Here is a 19,653-nt window from a genome sequence, read left to right as displayed (position 1 = left end):
ATTATAAACCAGCCCTTACAGCCACACAGCCCCATACCATTAAATCCTCTTGATCTTCCCTGTTCCCTGCTAGCCCATATGTTGGTATCTCCCCAAGTGTCCTGCAGAATTCAGAAGTTGCATTGAACACAATGGACCCTTTCTTATCGTCATCTTCATCTTCATCTTGACTCTTCTGAGTGTTTAGCTTTTTTACCATTGTAACAATCTAGAGAGAAAAACAGGAATAAAGAAAAGGAAAGCCACAATGAAGTATAACAGGTGACTTAATAAAATAAACATCAGACATCTTTTGTATTCTGAAAAAACAGCATAGATTTTTTTAGTTTGTTATTTCCAAAATACAATATGCAAAACATAAGAAAACATAATAATAGGATTTTACTTACCGGTAAATCTATTTCTCGTAGTCCGTAGAGGATGCTGGGGACTCCGTAAGGACCATGGGGATTAGACGGGCTCCGCAGGAGATAGGGCACTTTAAGAAAGCTTTGGATTCTGGGTGTGCACTGGCTCCTCCCTCTATGTCCCTCCTCCAGACCTCAGTTAGAGAAACTGTGTCCAGAGGTACGAGGAAAGGATTTATGTAACCTAAGGGCGAGATTCATACCAGCCACACCAATCACAACGTATAACTTGTGATAAACTACCCAGTTAACAGTATGAACAAGTAACATAGCCTCGGTTCAAGACCAACCAACTATAACACTAGCCTTATGTAAGCAATAACTATATACAAGTCTTGCAGAAGAAGTCCGCACTTGGGACGGGCGCCCAGCATCCACTACGGACTACGAGAAATAGATTTACCGGTAAGTAAAATCCTATTTTCTCTAACGTCCTAGAGGATGCTGGGGACTCCGTAAGGACCATGGGGATTATACCAAAGCTCCCAAACGGGCGGGAGAGTGCGGATGACTCTGCAGCACCGATTGAGCAAACAGGAGGTCCTCCTCAGCCAGGGTATCAAACTTATAGAACTTTGCAAAGGTGTTTGACCCCGACCAAGTAGCAGCTCGGCACAGTTGTAGTGCCGAGACCCCTCGGGCAGCCGCCCAAGAAGAGCCCACCTTCCTAGTGGAATGGGCCTTAACCGATTTAGGCAATGGCAATCCTGCCGTAGAATGCACCTGCTGAATCGTGTTACAGATCCAGCGAGCAATTGTCTGTTTTGAAGCAGGAGCGCCAACCTTGTTGGCCGCATACAGAACAAAAAGAGCTTCAATCTTCCTGATCCTAGCTCTTCTGGTCACCACATCCAGGGACTTGGAGTCCTCCAAGTCCCGTGTAGCCACAGGCATGACAATAGGTTGGTTCATATGAAAAGATGAGACCACCTTGGGCAGAAATTGAGGACGAGTCCTCAACTCTGCCCTATCCACGTGAAAAATCAGGTATGGGCTTTTATATGATAAAGCCGCTAATTCCGAAACACGCCTTGCAGAAGCTAAGGCCAACAACATGACCACTTTCCAAGTGAGGTATTTCAACTCCACTGTTTTGAGTGGTTCAAACCAAGGTGACTTGAGGAAACTTAATACCACGTTAAGATCCCAAGGCGCCACCGGAGGTACAAAGGGAGGCTGAATATGCAGCACTCCCTTCACAAAAGTCTGTACTTCAGGAAGAGAAGCCAATTCTCTTTGAAAGAAAATGGATAAGGCCGAAATTTGGACCTTTATGGACCCTAATTTTAGGCCCAAATTCACTCCCGTTTGAAGGAAGTGAAGCAGACGGTCCAAATGGAACTCCTCCGTAAACATATTTCCGCCATATACGGTGATAATGTTTCGATGTCCCATTCCTTCCTAGCCTTGATCAGGGTAGGAATGACCTCCTCCGGAATCCCTTTTTCAGCTAGGATCCGGCGTTCAACCGCAATGCCGTCAAACGCAGCCGCGGTAAGTCTTGGAACAGACAGGGCCCCTGCTGCAGCAAGTCCTGCCTTAGAGGAAGAGGCCACGGATCTTCTGTGAGCAACTCTTGCAGATCCGGATACCAAGTCCTCCTTGGCCAATCTGAATTTTTCTGACCCTTCTTAGTCTTATTAATCTCAACACCTTGGGTATGAGAGGCAGAGGAGGAAACACATAGACCGATCTGAACACCCATGGTGTCACCAGAGCGTCTACCGCTATCGCCTGAGGGTCTCTTGACCTGGCGCAATACCTCTTTAGCTTTTTGTTGAGACGGGACGCCATCATGTCTATTTGAGGCAGTCCCCACCGATCCACGATCTGTGTGAAGACTTCTTGATGAAGTCCCCACTCTCCCGGATGCAGGTCGTGCCTGCTGAGGAAGTCCGCCTCCCAGTTGTCCACCCCCGGGATGAACACTGCTGATAGTGCGCTTACATGGCCTTCCGCCCAGCGCAGAATCCTGGTCGCCTCTGCGATGGCCACTCTGCTCCTTGTGCCGCCTTGGCGGTTTACATGAGCCACTGCCGGGATATTGTCCGACTGAATCAGAACCGGTTTGTTCTGAAGCCATTTCTCCGCCTGGCGTAGGGCGTTGTAAATGGCCCTTAACTCCAGGACATTGATGTGGAGACAAGTCTCTAGGCTTGACCAGAGACCTTGGAAATTTCTTTCCAGTGCGACAGCCCCCCAACCTCGGAGGCTCGCGTCCGTGGTCACCAGGATCCAGTCCTGAATGCCGAAACTGCGACCCTCTAGGAGGTGAGCACTGTGCAGCCACCACAGGAGAGATACCGTGGCCCTGGGAGACAGGGTGATCCGTTTCTGCATATGTAGATGGGACCCGGACCATTTGTCCAATAGGTCCCATTGGAAAGTCCTCGCATGGAACCTGCCGAAGGGGATGGCCTCTTATGAAGCCACCATCTTCCCCAGAACCTTTGTGCAATGATGCACCAAAACCTTTTTTGGCTTTAAAAGGTTCCTGACCAGGGCTATGAGCTCCTGAGCCTTCTCCACCGGAAGAAAAACTCTTTTTTGGTCTGGGTCTAGAATCAGGCCCAAAAAGGTCAGACGCGTTGCAGGTACTAGCTGGGATTTCGGTAAATTGAGAATCCAGCCGTGCATCTGCAACGTCTTCACGGACAGAGACACGCTGTCCAGCAACTTCTCCAGAGATCTCGCCTTTATAAGGAGATCGTCCAAGTACAGGATAATAGTAATCATTTCCGCCATTACCTTGGTGAAAATTCTCGGGGGCGGGGAAAGACCAAACGGCAACGTCTGAAATTGGTAGTGACAATCCTGTACTGCAAATCTCAGAAACGCCTGGTGAGGGGGGAAAATCGGAACATGAAGGTACTCATCCTTTATGTCCAGGGATACCATCCAATCCCCTCCCTCCAGGCTGGCGATGACCATTCTGAGCGATTCCATTTTGAACTTGAACCTCTTCAAGTACAGGTTCAGGGATTTTAGATTTAGAATGGGTCTGACCGAACAGTCCGGTTTCGGTACCACAAACAGGGATGAATAATAACCCTCTCCTTGCTGGAGATGAGGAACCTTGATTATCACCTGTTGAATGTACAATTTGTGAATTGCCGCTAACACTATCTGACGGGGAAGCCGGCAGAGCCGATTTGAAAAACCAGCGAGGGGGCATGTCTTCGAATTCCAGTCTGTATCCCCGGGAAACAATCTCTATTGCCCAGGGATCCACCTGTGATTGAACCCAGACGTGGCTGAAAAGACGAAGACGTGCCCCCACTTGATCTGACCCCCCCCCCCCCCCCCGGAAAGCCCCAGCGTCATGCTGTGGACTTTGCGTTAGTAGGGGAGGACTTCTGCTCCTGGGAACTAGCTGAGTGCAGCTTTTTTCCCTTGCCTTTACCTCTGGCAACGAAGGACGATCCTCGTACCTTCTTGTTTTTATTGGAACAAAAGGACTGCATTTGATAATGTGGTACCTTCTTAGAATGCTGCGGGGGTACATAAGGTAAAAAATTCGATTTACCGGCCGTAGAAGTAGAGACTAGGTCCGAGAGGCCTTCTCCAAACAACTCCTCCCCCTTGTAAGGCAATGACTCCATATGCCGCTTTGAGTCGGCGTCTCCCGTCCACTGTCGGGTCCACAAGAGCCGCCAAGCAGAAATAGACATAGCGTTTATTCTAGAGCTTAGTAAACAAATGTCTCTCTGAGTATCCCTCATATACAAGGCAGCATCTCTGATATGCTCCATGGTCATTAGAATGGTATCCCTATCTAAGGAGTCCATCTCCGTAGATAAGGAGTCTGCCCATGCCACGACAGCACTACAAACCCAGGCCGACGCCATGGCCGGCCTAACTATAGTTCCTGAATGTGTGGTAATGTGCTTCATGGTAATTTCCTGCTTGCGATCAGCAGGATCCTTGAGGGAAGCAGTATCCGGAGAAGGCAGTGCCACCTTCTTGGATAAGCGTGTCAGCACCTTGTCTACTTTAGGCGCAGATTCCCATCGTATCCGATCCTTATGTGGAAAAGGATACGCCATGAGAATCCTTTTGGGAACATGGAGTCTCCTATCCGGAGATTCCCAAGCCTTTTCGCATAATTCGCTTAGCTCAAATGAGGACGGAAACGTGACCTCAGGCTTTTTCCCTTTTTACATGTGAACCCTCGTGTCAGGGACAGGGGGTTCCTCCGTGATATGCAAAACCTCTTTTATGGCAATAATCATGTACCTAATACCTTTTGCCACCTTCGGCTGCAATTTTGCATCCTCATAGTCGACACTAGAGTCAGTATCTGTGTCGGTATCTGTCAGCGACCTGGGATATGGGGCGCTTTTGAGACCCTGAAGGTCCTGGCACGACAGGGACAGGCACGGACTGGCTATCTGACTGATCTCTAGCTTCAGCCTTGTCTAATCTTTTATGCAGGAGATTTACATTTGCATTCAAGACATTCAGCATATCCACCCAGTCCGGTGTCGGCGTTGCAGACAGCGACCTGACATTCAAGCACTCCCCCTCCACATTAAGCGAGCCTGCCTCATCAAACATGTCGACACACACGTACCGAGACACTGCACACACCCAGGGAAACTTTTTCTGAAGACAGTATCCCTGAAAGGCCCTTTGGAGAGACAGAGAGAGAGAGTATGCCAGCACACACCCCAGCGCAACAACCTGGAGACCAACACAGAATGCTTTTCCCCAGCAGCGCTGTATTATACTTTATCCACCAATTATGTGCCTCCACCCCTCTCTTTTTAAACTCCCTTCGCCGTGTGTAAGCAGGGGAGAGTCCGGGGAGCTTCCTCTCAGCGTTCCGTGGAGAGAGAAATGGCGCTGGTGAGTGCTGAGGGAGAAGCCCCGCCCCCTCGGCGGCGGGCTTCTGTCCCGCTCAAAATCGTGTAAAATCGCGGGGGCTCAATTATATACATGTACAGTGCCCAGCTGTACATGTATATACCTATTTGCCATCTAAGAGGTGTTATTATTGCTGCCCAGGGCGCCCCCCCCCCCCTGCGCCCTGCACCCATACAGTGACTGGAGTGTGTGAGGTGATGTGGAGCAATGACGCACAGCTGCAGTGCTGTGCATTACCTCTGTGAAGCTGAAGGCTTCTGCCGCCTGAGACGTCTTCTTGCTTCTGTTCTTCTGGGTCTGTGAGGAGAACGGCGGCGTGGCTCCGGGGGTGGACGCCCAGGACGAACCTGTGTTCACCCCCTCTGAAGCTAATGGTGTCCAGTAGCCGAGAAAGCAGATCCTATCAGTTAAGTAGGTCTACCCCTCTCTCCTCAGTCCCTCGATGCAGGGAGCCTGTTGCCAGCAGTGCTCCCTGTGAAAAAGTAAAAATCCAAACAAAAATGCTTTCTGTAGCAAAGAACTCAAGAGCGCTCCCTGCAGTGCGCCCTTCATCCTCTGGGCACAGTGTAAAACGGAGGTCTGGAGGAGGGACATAGAGGGAGGAGCCAGTGCACACCCAGAATCCAAAGCTTTCTTAAAGTGCCCTATCTCATCCCCATGGTCCTTACGGAGTCCCCAGCATCCTCTAGGACGTTAGAGAAATATTAGTTATCACATTAAGCAAATACAAGCTACATGAAAGATGCATATACATCATGGAGGACATATTACGCAGTGTTGGAGAACAGCTAGTGCAGCTGCAAAGAACACAGCGCATACAACAATCAGGGTACTAAGAGCATAAAAGGGCACTCGTGGCTCACTGCAAAGGGCCTAATAAGGGACCCCAAACCCATTTTATGATGAGAATCACGAACACCAAAAACATTCCAAAATTAGCAGAGTTTAGCCCAGTTTCTACCAGTGTATACAAAGATAATCTAATCCCTTATACCTGGTAGTTATATAGCTACTCATCTAGATATGCATATGCTCCTCAGTAGGAGTAAATCAGTGACTTACGGCTGCATTGACTTACCCAACCATACTGTCAAGATGTAGTCCGAATAAACATACAGTCAAAAGCAACAGTGGTGATAGAACACCAGCCAAGAACCCCATCACAAAATATCTGTACCCGCATACTAGAAAAAGTCCAGCCAGTGTCAGGGGTGGTCTTCAGGTTGCCGACTATCGGGATCCCGGCGCACAGTATATCGGCGCCGGAATCCCGACAGCGGGCATACCGACAGATATTCTCCCTCGTGGGGGTCCACGACCCCCCTGGAGGGAGAATAAATAGCGTAGCGCGCCACTGTGCCCGCAGGGTGGCAAGCGCAGCGAGCCCGTAAGGTGCTTATTTGCGCTCACCACGCTGTCGGTATGCCGGCGGTCGGGCTCCCGGCGCCGGTATGCTGGTCGCCGGGAGCCCGGCCACAGTCATACCATACTACACCCAGTGTCAGATGTATGGGACGGACCTCCATTTCTCCTAGTGAAGGCGATTTCATCACCATTTAGATTATCCGGAGAGATTCCTGCTACCAGCAAAGATCAACAAATTGAATTATTGCATATGTACAAGCCATGTAACATGGGAGTGAATTAAAATGTATATTTGCTACATCAATTGCTGAGAGGAAAGTGTTACACTACATCCATGCGGACAGCATAAACTATACCAGGGGTATGCAACATGCAGCACTTCAGCTGCTGTGGGACCAGGGCCGGATTAAGCTAGTTGGGACCCCGGGCAACAAAAGGTGTGGGGGTCCCCACCAATATAATCTTTGCACCCTGCCGCTGTCTCTACTATGCCCCAGAGAGTAGGAGAGTGAGGGGAGTGAGACAAAGAGGGTGTCAGGGAGGCGTCCGGTGGGGGGAGGGTGGGGGGGGGGGGGTGTATGAGAGGGTAGAAAGGGAGAGAGGGTGTCAGGTTGGGTATGCGGCTTTTAGGTCAACCATGCTTTCGACCCAATGATCCAAACCCATCAGGAAGGGAAAGAGACAGAGCGAGAGGTGGAAAGAAAGTGTCAAAGAGAGAGAGAGCGAGAGGTGGAAAGAAAGTGTGTGTGAGAGAGAGAGAGAGAGAGAGAGAGAGAGAGAGAGAGAGAGAGAGAGAGAGAGAGAGAGAGAGAGAGAGAGAGAGAGAGAGAGAGAGTGTGTGTGTGTGTGTGTGTGTGAATGTGTACAGCAGGAGAAATGCTACCTGTAGGGCTGCAGTAGAATCGGGTCACTGAGGGGGACGGGCACTTCAGGTTATACCCACGAATCATGGCATTATGTCCGCGAGGGGGCAGGGTTCACTGTAGTGATGGAGACAAAGCTGTCTCAGTCTCACAGATAAAAACAAAACTGTGCTGGCGGGACTCGGACAGGAAAGGCGCGCAGGGGTGGGGCGATTGGGGTGGTCAGATCGGGGCAGTGTGGCACTGGATGACTTGCCATCGGCCTATAATCCGGGTCTGTGTAGGACCACATACACCAGCATTCCCTGCTATGCTATCTGCCTAGGGAGCCTTGGTTCCAGGGACTGTACATTGTGATGTGTGTGTTTTAATTTTAGGTTAAAGATTTCTTGCGTTTATTGTATGCAAGTTCCATAAATTTTAATATTCTTATATTATTCTTTGAGTTGGGTCAGTGCTGCTGTTCAACCACTATACAGGACAAGCACTCCTTGCACACATTGGCTATCCTTCTTGATGAGCAATTACCCTTGCAGTTTACCGGTGTTTGGGAGTTTTCTTGAACAATCGTTTTTGACCCAACCATTTTATTTTAGAAATCTTCCCATTTTGCACTTGAATTTTGTTTATGAATGTCCTTCATAGGAGAAACAAAATCTTCCAAGGTGGGTATGGTTATTCTTCGCCGCACTCACATGCTCCATAACAACAAGACACTGGAGGAATTGGTCAACCTGCATTTTGTTAATTTTATCCATAACACATTTTTTGTAAGTAGCGATGGCTTGTAAAAATAAGAATTTACTTACCGATAATTCTATTTCTCGTAGTCCGTAGTGGATGCTGGGGACTCCGTAAGGACCATGGGGAATAGCGGCTCCGCAGGAGACTGGGCACATCTAAAGAAAGCTTTAGGACTATCTGGTGTGCACTGGCTCCTCCCCCTATGACCCTCCTCCAAGCCCCAGTTAGGATACTGTGCCCGGACGAGCGTACACATTAAGGAAGGATCTTGAATCCCGGGTAAGACTCATACCAGCCACACCAATCACACCGTATAACTTGTGATCTGAACCCAGTTAACAGCATGATAACAGAGGAGCCTCTAGAAAAGATGGCTCACTACAGCAATAACCCGATTTTTTTGGTAACAATAACTATGTACCAGTATTGCAGACAATCCGCACTTGGGATGGGCGCCCAGCATCCACTACGGACTACGAGAAATAGAATTATCGGTAAGTAAATTCTTATTTTCTCTAACGTCCTAAGTGGATGCTGGGGACTCCGTAAGGACCATGGGGATTATACCAAAGCTCCCAAACGGGCGGGAGAGTGCGGATGACTCTGCAGCACCAAATGAGAGAACTCCAGGTCCTCCTCAGCCAGGGTATCCATTTTGTAGAATTTTACAAACGTATTTGCTCCTGACCAAGTAGCTGCTCGGCAAAGTTGTAAAGCCGAGACCCCTCGGGCAGCCGCCCAAGATGAGCCCACCTTCCTTGTGGAGTGGGCATTTACAGATTTTTGGCTGTGGCAGGCCTGCCACAGAATGTGCAAGCTGAATTGTACTACAAATCCAACGAGCAATAGTCTGCTTAGAAGCAGGAGCACCCAGCTTGTTGGGTGCATACAGGATAAACAGCGAGTCAGTTTTCCTGACTCCAGCCGTCCTGGAAACATATATTTTCAGGGCCCTGACAACGTCTAGCAACTTGGAGTCCTCCAAGTCCCTAGTAGCCGCAGGCACCACAATAGGTTGGTTCAGGTGAAACGCTGAAACCACCTTAGGGAGAAACGGAGGACGAGTCCTCAATTCCGCCCTGTCCGAATGGAAAATCAGATAAGGGCTTTTACAGGATAAAGCCGCCAATTCTGACACGCGCCTGGCCCAGGCCAGGGCCAACAGCATGACCACTTTCCATGTGAGATATTTTAACTCCACAGATTTAAGTGGTTCAAACCAATGTGACTTTTGGAACCCAAAAAACTACATTGAGATCCCAAAATGCCACTGGAGGCACAAAAGGAGGCTGTATATGCAGTACCCCTTTTACAAACGTCTGAACTTCAGGGACTGAAGCTAGTTCTTTTTGGAAGAAAATTGACAGGGCCGAAATTTGAACCTTAATGGACCCCAATTTCAGGCCCATAGACACTCCTGTTTGCAGGAAATGTAGGAATCGACCCAGTTGAATTTCCTCCGTCGGGCCTTACTGGCCTCGCACCACGCAACATATTTTTGCCAAATGCGGTGATAATGTTTTGCGGTTACATCCTTCCTGGCTTTGATCAGGATAGGGATGACTTCATCCGGAATGCCTTTTTTCCTTCAGGATCCGGCGTTCAACCGCCATGCCGTCAAACGCAGCCGCGGTAAGTCTTGGAACAGACAGGGTCCTTGCTGGAGCAGGTCCCTTCTTAGAGGTAGAGGCCACGGATCCTCCGTGAGCATCTCTTGAAGTTCCGGTTACCAAGTCCTTCTTGGCCAATCCGGAGCCACGAATATAGTGCTTACTCCTCTCCATCTTATCAATCTCAGTACCTTGGGTATGAGGCAGAGGAGGGAACACATACACTGACTGGTACACCCACGGTGTTACCAGAGCGTCTACAGCTATTGCCTGAGGGTCCCTTGACCTGGCGCAATACCGGTCGAGTTTTTCCCAACGGTTTATAATCATGTGGAAGACTTCTGGGTGAAGTCCCCACTCTCCCGGGTGGAGGTCGTGCTGAGGAAGTCTGCTTCCCAGTTGTCCACTCCAGGAATGAATACTGCTGACAGTGCTATCACATGATTTTCCGCCCAGCGAAGAATCCTTGCAGCTTCTGCCATTGCCCTCCTGCTTCTTGTGCCACCCTGTCTGTTTACGTGGGTGACTGCCGTGATGTTGTCCGACTGGATCAACACCGGCTGACCTTGAAGCAGAGGTCTTGCTAAGCTTAGAGCATTGTAAATGGCCCTTAGCTTCAGGATATTTATGTGAAGTGATGTCTCCAGGCTTGACCATAAGCCCTGGATATTCCTTCCCTGTGTGACTGCTCCCCAGCCTCGCAGGCTGGCATCCGTGGTCACCAGGACCCAGTCCTGAATGCCGAATCTGCGGCCCTCTAGAAGATGAGCACTCTGCAACCACCACAGGAGGGACACCCTTGTCCTTGGTGACAGGGTTATCCGCTGATGCATCTGAAGATGCGACCCGGACCATTTGTCCAGCAGGTCCCACTGGAAAGTTCTTGCGTGGAATCTGCCGAATGGGATTGCTTCGTAGGAAGCCACCATTTTACCCAGAACCCTTGTGCATTGATGCACTGAGACTTGGCTCGGTTTTAGGAGGTTCCTGACTAGCTCGGATAACTCCCTGGCTTTCTCCTCCGGGAGAAACACCTTTTTCTGGACTGTGTCCAGGATCATCCCTAGGAACAGAAGACAAGTCGTCGGAACCAGCTGCGATTTTGGAATATTGAGAATCCAATCGTGCTACCGCAACACTACCTGAGATAGTGCTACACCGACCTCCAACTGTTCCCTGGATCTTACCCTTATCAGGAGATCGTCCAAGTAAGGGATAATTAAGACGCCTTTTCTTTGAAGAAGAATCATCATTTCGGCCATTACCTTGGTAAAGACCCGGGGTGCCGTGGACCATCCATACGGCAGCGTCTGAACTGATAGTGACAGTTCTGTACCATAAACCTGAGGTACCCTTGGTGAGAAGGGTAAATTTTGACATGAAGGTAAGCATCCTTGATGTCCCGAGACATCATGTAGTCCCCTTCTTCCAGGTTCGCAATCACTGCTCTGAGTGACTCAATCTTGAATTTGAACCTCTGTATGTAAGTGTTCAAAGATTTTAGATTTAGAATCGGTCTCACCGAGCCGTCCGGCTTCGGTACCACAACAGTGTGGAATAATACCCCGTTCCCTGTTACAGGAGGGGTACCTTGATTATCACCTGCTGGGAATACAGCTTGTGAATGGCTTCCAAAACTGTCTCCCTGTCAGAAGGAGACATCGGTAAAGCCGACTTTAGGAAACGGCGAGGGGGAGACGTCTCGAATTCTAATTTGTACCCCTGAGATATCACCTGAAGGATCCAGGGGTCTACTTGCGAGTGTGCGCGCTGAAATTCATTGAGACGGGCCCCCCACCGTGCCTGATTCTGCTTGTAAAGCCCCAGCGTCATACTGAGGGCTTGGCAGAGGCGGGAGAGGGTTTCTGTTCCTGGGAACTGGCTGATTTCTGCAGCCTTTTTCCTCTCCCTCTGTCACGGGGCAGAAATGAGGAACCTTTTGCCCGCTTGTCCACGAAAAGACTGCGCCTGATAATACGGCGTCTTCTCATGTTGAGAGGCGACCTGGGGTACAAACGTGGATTTCCCAGCTGTTGCCGTGGCCACCAGGTCTGAAAGACCGACCCCAAATAACTCCTCCCTTTAATAAGGCAATACTTCCAAATGCCGTTTGGAATACGCATCACCTGACCACTGACGTGTCCATAACCTTCTACTGGTAGAAATGGACAACGCATTTAGACTTGATGCCAGTCGGCAAATATTCCGCTGTGCATCACGCATATATAGAAATGCATCTTTTAAATGCTCTATAGGCAAAAATATACTGTCCCTATCTAGGGTATCAATATTTTTAGTCAGGGAATCCGACCACCCCAACCCAGCACTGCACATCCAGGCTGAGGCGATTGCTGGTCGCAGTATAACACCAGTATGTGTGTAAATACATTTTAGGATACCCTCCTGCTTTCTATCAGCAGGATCCTTAAGGGCGGCCATCTCAGGAGAGGGTAGAGCCCTTACAAGCGTGTGAGCGCTTTATCCACCCTAGGGGGTGTTTCCCAACGCACCCTAACCTCTGGCGGGAAAGGATATAATGCCAATAACATTTTAGAAATTATCAGTTGTTATCGGGGGAAAACCACGCATCATCACACACCTCATTTAATTTCTCAGATTCAGGAAAACTACAGGTAGTTTTTCCTCACCGAACATAATACCCCTTTTTGGTGGTACTCGTATTATCAGAAATGTGTAAAACATTTTTTCATTGCCTCAATCATGTAACGTGTGGCCCTACTGGAAGTCACATTTGTCTCTTCACCGTCGACACTGGAGTCAGTATCCGTGTTGGCGACTATATCTGCCATCTGAGGTAACGGGCGCTTTATAGCCCCTGACGGCCTATGAGACGTCTGGACAGGCACAAGCTGAGTAGCCGGCTGTCTCATGTCAACCACTGTCTTTTATACAGAGCTGACACTGTCACGTAATTCCTTCCAACAGTTCATCCACTCAGGTGTCGACCCCCTAGGGGGTGACATCACTATTACAGGCAATCTGCTCCGTCTCCACATCATTTTTCTCCTCATACATGTCGACACAAACGTACCGACATACAGCACACACACAGGGAATGCTCTGATAGAGGACAGGACCCCACTAGCCCTTTGGGGAGACAGAGGGAGAGTTTGCCAGCACACACCAGAGCGCTATATATATACAGGGATAACCTTATATAAGTGTTTTTCCCCTTATAGCTGCTGTATCTTTAATACTGCGCATAATTAGTGCCCCCCCTCTCTTTTTTTAACCCTTTCTGTAGTGTAGTGACTGCAGGGGAGAGACAGGGAGCTTCCCTCCAACGGAGCTGTGAGGGAAAATGGCGCCAGTGTGCTGAGGAGATAGGCTCCGCCCCCTTATCGGCGGCCTTATCTCCCGTTTTTCTATGTATTCTGGCAGGGGTTAAATGCATCCATATAGCCCAGGAGCTATATGTGAAGCATTTTTTGCCATCCAAGGTGTTTTTTATTGCGTCTCAGGGCGCCCCCCCCCCCAGCGCCCTGCACCCTCAGTGACCGGAGTGTGAAGTGTGCTGAGAGCAATGGCGCACAGCTGCAGTGCTGTGCGCTACCTTGTTGAAGACAGGACGTCTTCTGCCGCCGATTTTCCGGACCTCTTCTGCCTTCTGGCTCTGTAAGGGGGCCGGCGGCGCGGCTCTGGGACCCATCCAGGCTGGGCCTGTGATCGTCCCTCTGGAGCTAATGTCCAGTAGCCTAAGAAGCCCAATCCACTCTGCACGCAGGTGAATTCGCTTCTTCTCCCCTTAGTCCCTCGATGCAGTGAGCCTGTTGCCAGCAGGTCTCACTGAAAATAAAAAAAACCTAAACTAAAACTTTCACTAAGAAGCTCAGGAGAGCCCCTAGTGTGCACCCTTCTCGTTCGGGCACAAAGATCTAACTGAGGCTTGGAGGAGGGTCATAGGGGGAGGAGCCAGTGCACACCAGATAGTCCTAAAGCTTTCTTTAGATGTGCCCAGTCTCCTGCGGAGCCGCTATTCCCCATGGTCCTTACGGAGTCCCCAGCATCCACTTAGGACGTTAGAGAAACTTCTCGTACAGTACAATTATAAATACATAGCGCCTCTGTCGCTGGGCTATCTGTGCCCCCACTGGGCTGGGTCACTTCTTGAAGCTGCCAGGCAGCCTCTAAGAAATAGTAACTGCAGGTGATACAGTACTTCAGGGATGCTCAGACACCCCAGAAAATATGGAGATATTGGATTAAACATGCTGTACAGAGACACACTGTGCCTAATATCTCAAGGCAGGTTGACTGTGCAGTAACAGGTATGGCACATAGCCCAGTACACAGACTAAGAAACACAGTAAGCAAGCTGCAGCAATAAAAAAAAAAGCGTGATATCTGCGCAACAGCGTGCTCAATGTCCCCATGATATGGGAAGTGGGGGGATCCCAGGTTGCAGATATCAATTGAGCATCTAACGCTTCTGCACACACTCCAGCGCTGGTCCCAATCCCCAAGATGCTGAGTGCTTGATCACCATTTTCTACCATCAGTAGGGGAGTCGTCAGGAAGTCCAGGCAGGGATCACCTATAAGCAAAGACACTGGCAGGAAAGGGGACAACATCAGAGAGTCTAACAGTGAAGTCTTCTCAGCTGATTCACAGTGGTGCCCAAAGAGCAGAGTACAAGGATGGGTTAGTTTGTTCAGCATGGAGAGCAAAGAGAACTTGCCGATCCATGCTAGGTTCTCGTTTTTTTTTATCATCATCAATCCGCACATAAACTACAGCATAAAAAGTCACTTTTTGCTCATCTGCAAATCAATCTCAATCAATGATGTGACCACCACAGTGATCAAAATGGGTAACAGGGTTGGGAGGTTATTCTGCCCCATGATGAACACTCCTGAAAAGACCAACCTTCCCCTAGTAAGTGTGCAGTGAGCACAGGGGAAAGACTGTTTTGTTACTAACCTGATAGACAGATAACGCATTGCATGCCTTCCTATTGGCTTTAAAAAGCAGGTGGTCCGAGTGTTGGAACCCTAAAGTTCTGCAAATATATATTCACTGATAATGCACATCCATGGAATAAAGCTCTGCATCATCGCTGTGTGAGGACAGGGACAAAAGAATGCCACCACCAGCTCCTGATTAATATTTAAAAAAAAAAGAACAATCCTAGGTTGAAACTAAGCAGAATACTAAAACAACTGCATTATTTTAATGGTAAAGAGCTTCTCAGAAATCCTGCCTATCCGAAACAATAGCTAATATAACAATAACCTTCCATCTGTGAAAACACAAGGAAACAGAATGAAGGCACTTAAAAGGAGGCCTTCTAGAGGACCTTTATATATAGGATTAGATCAGAAAGCCTGGATAGATTATTCAAATAAGAAACAGAACCATTTCAATAATCTGCAGTACGTAATAGTCTGGTAAGGTCTGTCCCATCCTTTACACGCATGCACCGCCCCCTCTTTTGGCTCCCATTGCAGTGCAATGGAACAGACCTTAGCCGGAGGACCGCTCTGCACAAGGAAGGGTAAGTACACACAGTGGGAAGGGGGCGGGACAGAATGGGAGCTGGGTAGGACACCAGTGGGCAGACTGAGGTGACCTGAAATAGGCTATGTCCCTTTATTAGTAAGAAATAACTACAGTGGAAAAATCTCTACTCACACAAGCTGAGGCAGGATTCTAAATTCTTTGAAAGACATGGAAAGAACAAGAGTTATTGTGGACTTACCATGGTTAAGACTGTCTTTGCGGTCCACAGGATTTACATGGGGTGTAGGTGGTTGGATAAGGATCGGGCACCAAACGGTTTGAGCCCCTAGAATGCTCCCGTCCAACCTCCCCTATAACTCCGCATCCTAGCAAAGGGAAGTCAGTTTTGTCAGCAAGCCCAAGGCAGTAGCAGAATTAAGCGAGAAGGAAGACCTGTATATACGAGAAAAACAACACACTCTTCCATACCAGAAGGAGTTCGTGAAAGATTCACAAATTAGGTGCGTCAGGGTGGGTGCCCTGTGGACCTCAAAGAAACAGGGTTAACCATGGTAAGTCTACCATAACTCTGGTTTGTCTTCTTCAGGGTCCACACTATTGACATGGGGATGTCCCAAACCAGAATTTAAGGGAGGGGACACTCCTGATTTGACAGGAGAATCCGATGCCCAAACGCAGCATCCTAAATGGATAAAGTACCAAAGGCATAATGTCTCAGACACGTATTGATAGATGACAATATGGTTGCCTTACAGAGTTGTTCAGCTGAGGCACCATGGCGGGCTGCCAGTGAGGGACCGACTGACAGGGCCAGAAACAGAAATCTTGGGCCCCACTCAGTTATATATATTGGCATTGTCCGACTAGATCTGAATTGGTCTGCCGTGAAGTATTTCCCTTGCCCGAGTGAGTGCCATGTAGATTGCCCGAAGCTCCAGGACATTGATTGACATAACACTCTCTTCCATGGTCCAACGGCCCTGTAGAGAGTGTTGACCTGTTAAGGCTACCCAGCCTCGGAGACTGGCGTCTGTTGTTAGGAGAACCCAGATCTAGAAGGGTCGACCCTTGTCCAGGTGGGAGGCTTGTAGCCACCAGGTCAGTGACAGACATACTTTCTGAGGAAGAATCGTCTCGGTTTTTATCGTCCGATGTTGTCCATTCCATATGGAGAGAATCAGATGTTGAAGGGGCCTTGAATGGAATTGGGCATATTCTACCATGTTCAACGCCGAAACCCTAGTATCCGCATCGCTACATGAATGGATACTCTCCGACTGTGCAGCAAGCTGCGGATTCTCACCTATATTGTGGACATTTTATCCAGTGGCAGAAAGATTTTCTGTAAACTGGAATCCAGTATCGCTCCTAAGTGCATCATCCGTTGAAATGGGACGAAGGAGGATTTCACCCAATTTATCAGCCATCCGTGAGCCTGTAGGAAGGCTATAGTCACTTGTAGATTGCAGAGGAGGGTTTCCTAGGAATGTGCCAGGATGATCAGGTCGTCCAGATATAGAAATATCCTTATCCCCTGGCGATAAAGCTGAGCTGCCATCACCACCATGATTTTGGTGAATACCCGAGGAGCTGTAGCAACTCCAAAGGGTAGTGCTTGAAATTGGAAATGTTGCTGGAGGATCGCAAACCTGAGGTAGCGCTGATGGGAGAGTGCTATCGGTACACGAAGGTAGGCATCTTGAATGTCCAGAGACACCATGAAATGCCCCAGCTCCATTGCCAGGGTAATAGCCTGTAAAGTTTCCATACGAAACCGGTGTACCCATATATATTTGTTCAGAGCTTTGAGATTGAGAATGGGCCGATGGAACCCATTTGGCTTCTGAACCAGGAAAAGGGTAGGAGTAGAAACCAAGTCCTCGTTGTACTAAGTAAACCGGTATTATCATTCCCAATTACAGTAAGGTCTGAATTGCTTTTTGTAGAGCCTTGGCCTTGATTGAATCTAAAGGCGGGTTGCAAAGAAGGTTGCTTCACGAAGGTGAAGGCGTAACCGTGAGAAACCACTTCTTGCAACCAGGTATCTGTGGTGGACCATACCTGTGCAAACTGCAAGGCGGAGGCCCGCGCCTCAGGAAGAGGGTTTGTCTTCTGATTTGGAAATCAGACGTCGGGCTGCCCAAGCCTGTCTGGCTTTAGGCTTAACGATTTTAGTTGATTGAAACTGTCTGGAATAAGTCTGTGCTTTTGCTTTGCCCTGGATCCGAAAGGACAGGATTTCAGTTCCGAAGTGGATGTCAAGGGCCACTATTTTGTATAATTCTGTTCCGAACAGAATATCTCCAGCAAAGGGTAGGGATTCCAATGCCTTCTTGGATTCCGAATCCGCATTCCAGGGTCATAGCCACACTGCTCGGCAGGCTACTACTGAGGTAGTCGAAGCCTGGGAAGCTAGTAGGCCTGTGTCTAAGGCCACTTCTTCCAAATAAGCAGCTGCTTGCCTTATATTTGTTATATGGGATAGCTGTTCTCTCGCATTAGAGACTATCCTCCAATGCGTCCACCCAGCCTACAACAGCCTTGGCCACCCAAGCTGAGGCCATAGCCGGTCTTGTAATTGCCACACGAGCATCAACTGTTAGAGGTACTTACCATTTGGCACATTCTACAAGTGGAAAAGTAAAAAGAATCCATTATTTTCGGAAATTTAAACCTCTTATTTGGAGTACCCCATGCTCCCTGCATCATTTCAGTAAGCTGATCAGATTGTGGGAATTTAGCTGGACTAATTTTTGTTAAAGATTGGATCCTTACACTATGGCGGTGGCTCCTGTTCTTCTATTGTCAATTACGAACTTTACCACATGAATCAATGCGGGTACTTACACCGAGATGTGACAATCTTCTTCACCTAAGGGAGACTCGGAGATGATAACATCTCAGATTCTGAAAGCTGTGTATATTGTGAGGACGGTGCCGCATGTCTACGTGCTTTCCCTTCCACATATTTGTCTGCCTCTAACATGCTAAAAGGCCGCAAAGGTCTGATCCAAATCCTGGACTGAATGTGAGAACACATCTAACCATGGAGGCTGTGGAGGAAACCCCATAGCTGGAGGTATAGTAGGTGCAGCCAAGCGATCCGCTATATATGTCAAAACCTGCGCAAAAGAATCCCCCTAAGGTGGTTCTTGTACTTGTGCTGGTTCTAGGCTAGAAGCAAGTTGGTCAGCTTGATTTAGTTTAGGAACATAAAAATTTGAACACAACTCGTTCTGCACCAGGTCCTGAGAGGTTAATTCTGCAGCACAGGATTTGCATGAAACTAACACAGGTGCAGAAGCTGTATTGTTACCCTTGCCTTTCATGGACATTGTAACATTATAAATCACACAGTGTTATACCCCTTTCGCACCGCACAAATAACCCGGTATCGACCCGGCATATTGCTGGGTCGATACGGGTCGGCGTGCGGTGTGAAAGGGGCATAGCCGAAATCCCAGGTCGCCTGACCCGGCAATTCAACCTAGGAATAAAGCAGTGTTATACCCGGCCTGAATACCGGGTCAGTGGCTGCGTAAACGGACTCCCGGGTCGTTGCGACCCGGTACCCGTTTACTAGATAGGGAGAGGCGGCACAGAGATGAACTCATCTCCCAGTGCCGCCTCCACCTCCGCTGCTATGGCAACCCGCCTGGTATATTGCCGGGTCGGGAAAGCCTGCAGCAGCTGCCAATGCCGGATCCCACCCAGGAAGGACCCGTTTCCAATTCCTGGGTGGGATCCGGCATTGGCAGTGTGAAAGGGGTATAAATTAAGCAGCAATGTGACAGCCTTCACTTAAAACAAATAATAATGAAGTACATTGGAAAAAAATCTTTTTCGCACCAGCCTTTAAGGTTTGAAAAGTGAAAAAGGACAGAAGAGCTGACAGAAACAGTATTAAAGTCAGACAGCAAAACTAGCATAAGTCACAAACAATGCAATATATTATACAATTGCAATGGGCACTTAATCAGCTACTCAGCACCACAGGGGGGTGTAGTATGGTATGCCGGCGGCCGGGATCCCGACAGCTGTGCGAGCGCAAATGAGCCCCTTGCGGGCTCGCTGCGCTCGCCATGCTGCGGGCACGGTGATGCGTATTCTCCCTCCAGGGGGGTCGTGGACCCACAAGAGGGAGAATAGTTGTAGGTATGCCGGGTGTCGGAATTCCAGCGCCAGTATACTGAGCACCAGGATCCCAACAGCTGGCACACTGAATACCACCGACACCGGGGTAGGTAGGAGTCAGTGCTGTATAACCTGGCCCTTGGGAGAGGTATACAGGGAGGTTACACCCAGCGTTCCTGAAGA

The 19,653-nt window shown here is 48.9% G+C and overlaps 1 protein-coding gene across 2 annotated transcripts in view; it reads right to left on the bottom strand.

Moving 5' to 3' along the window:
- SART1 (spliceosome associated factor 1, recruiter of U4/U6.U5 tri-snRNP) overlaps nucleotides 1-19,653 on the bottom strand; it is a 204,242-nt gene that overhangs the window by 81,546 nt on the left and 103,043 nt on the right. For both annotated transcript variants that reach the window (XM_063945135.1, XM_063945136.1), the window contains exon 14: nucleotides 38-208. In XM_063945135.1, coding sequence (XP_063801205.1) covers nucleotides 38-208 — 171 coding nt within the window. The remainder of the gene's footprint in view (nucleotides 1-37; nucleotides 209-19,653) is intronic.

The sequence above is a fragment of the Pseudophryne corroboree genome, chromosome 11 (assembly GCF_028390025.1).
Source record: "Pseudophryne corroboree isolate aPseCor3 chromosome 11, aPseCor3.hap2, whole genome shotgun sequence".
Classification (NCBI taxonomy): Eukaryota; Metazoa; Chordata; class Amphibia; order Anura; family Myobatrachidae; genus Pseudophryne; species Pseudophryne corroboree.
This window is presented reverse-complemented; position numbering and strand designations above follow the sequence as displayed.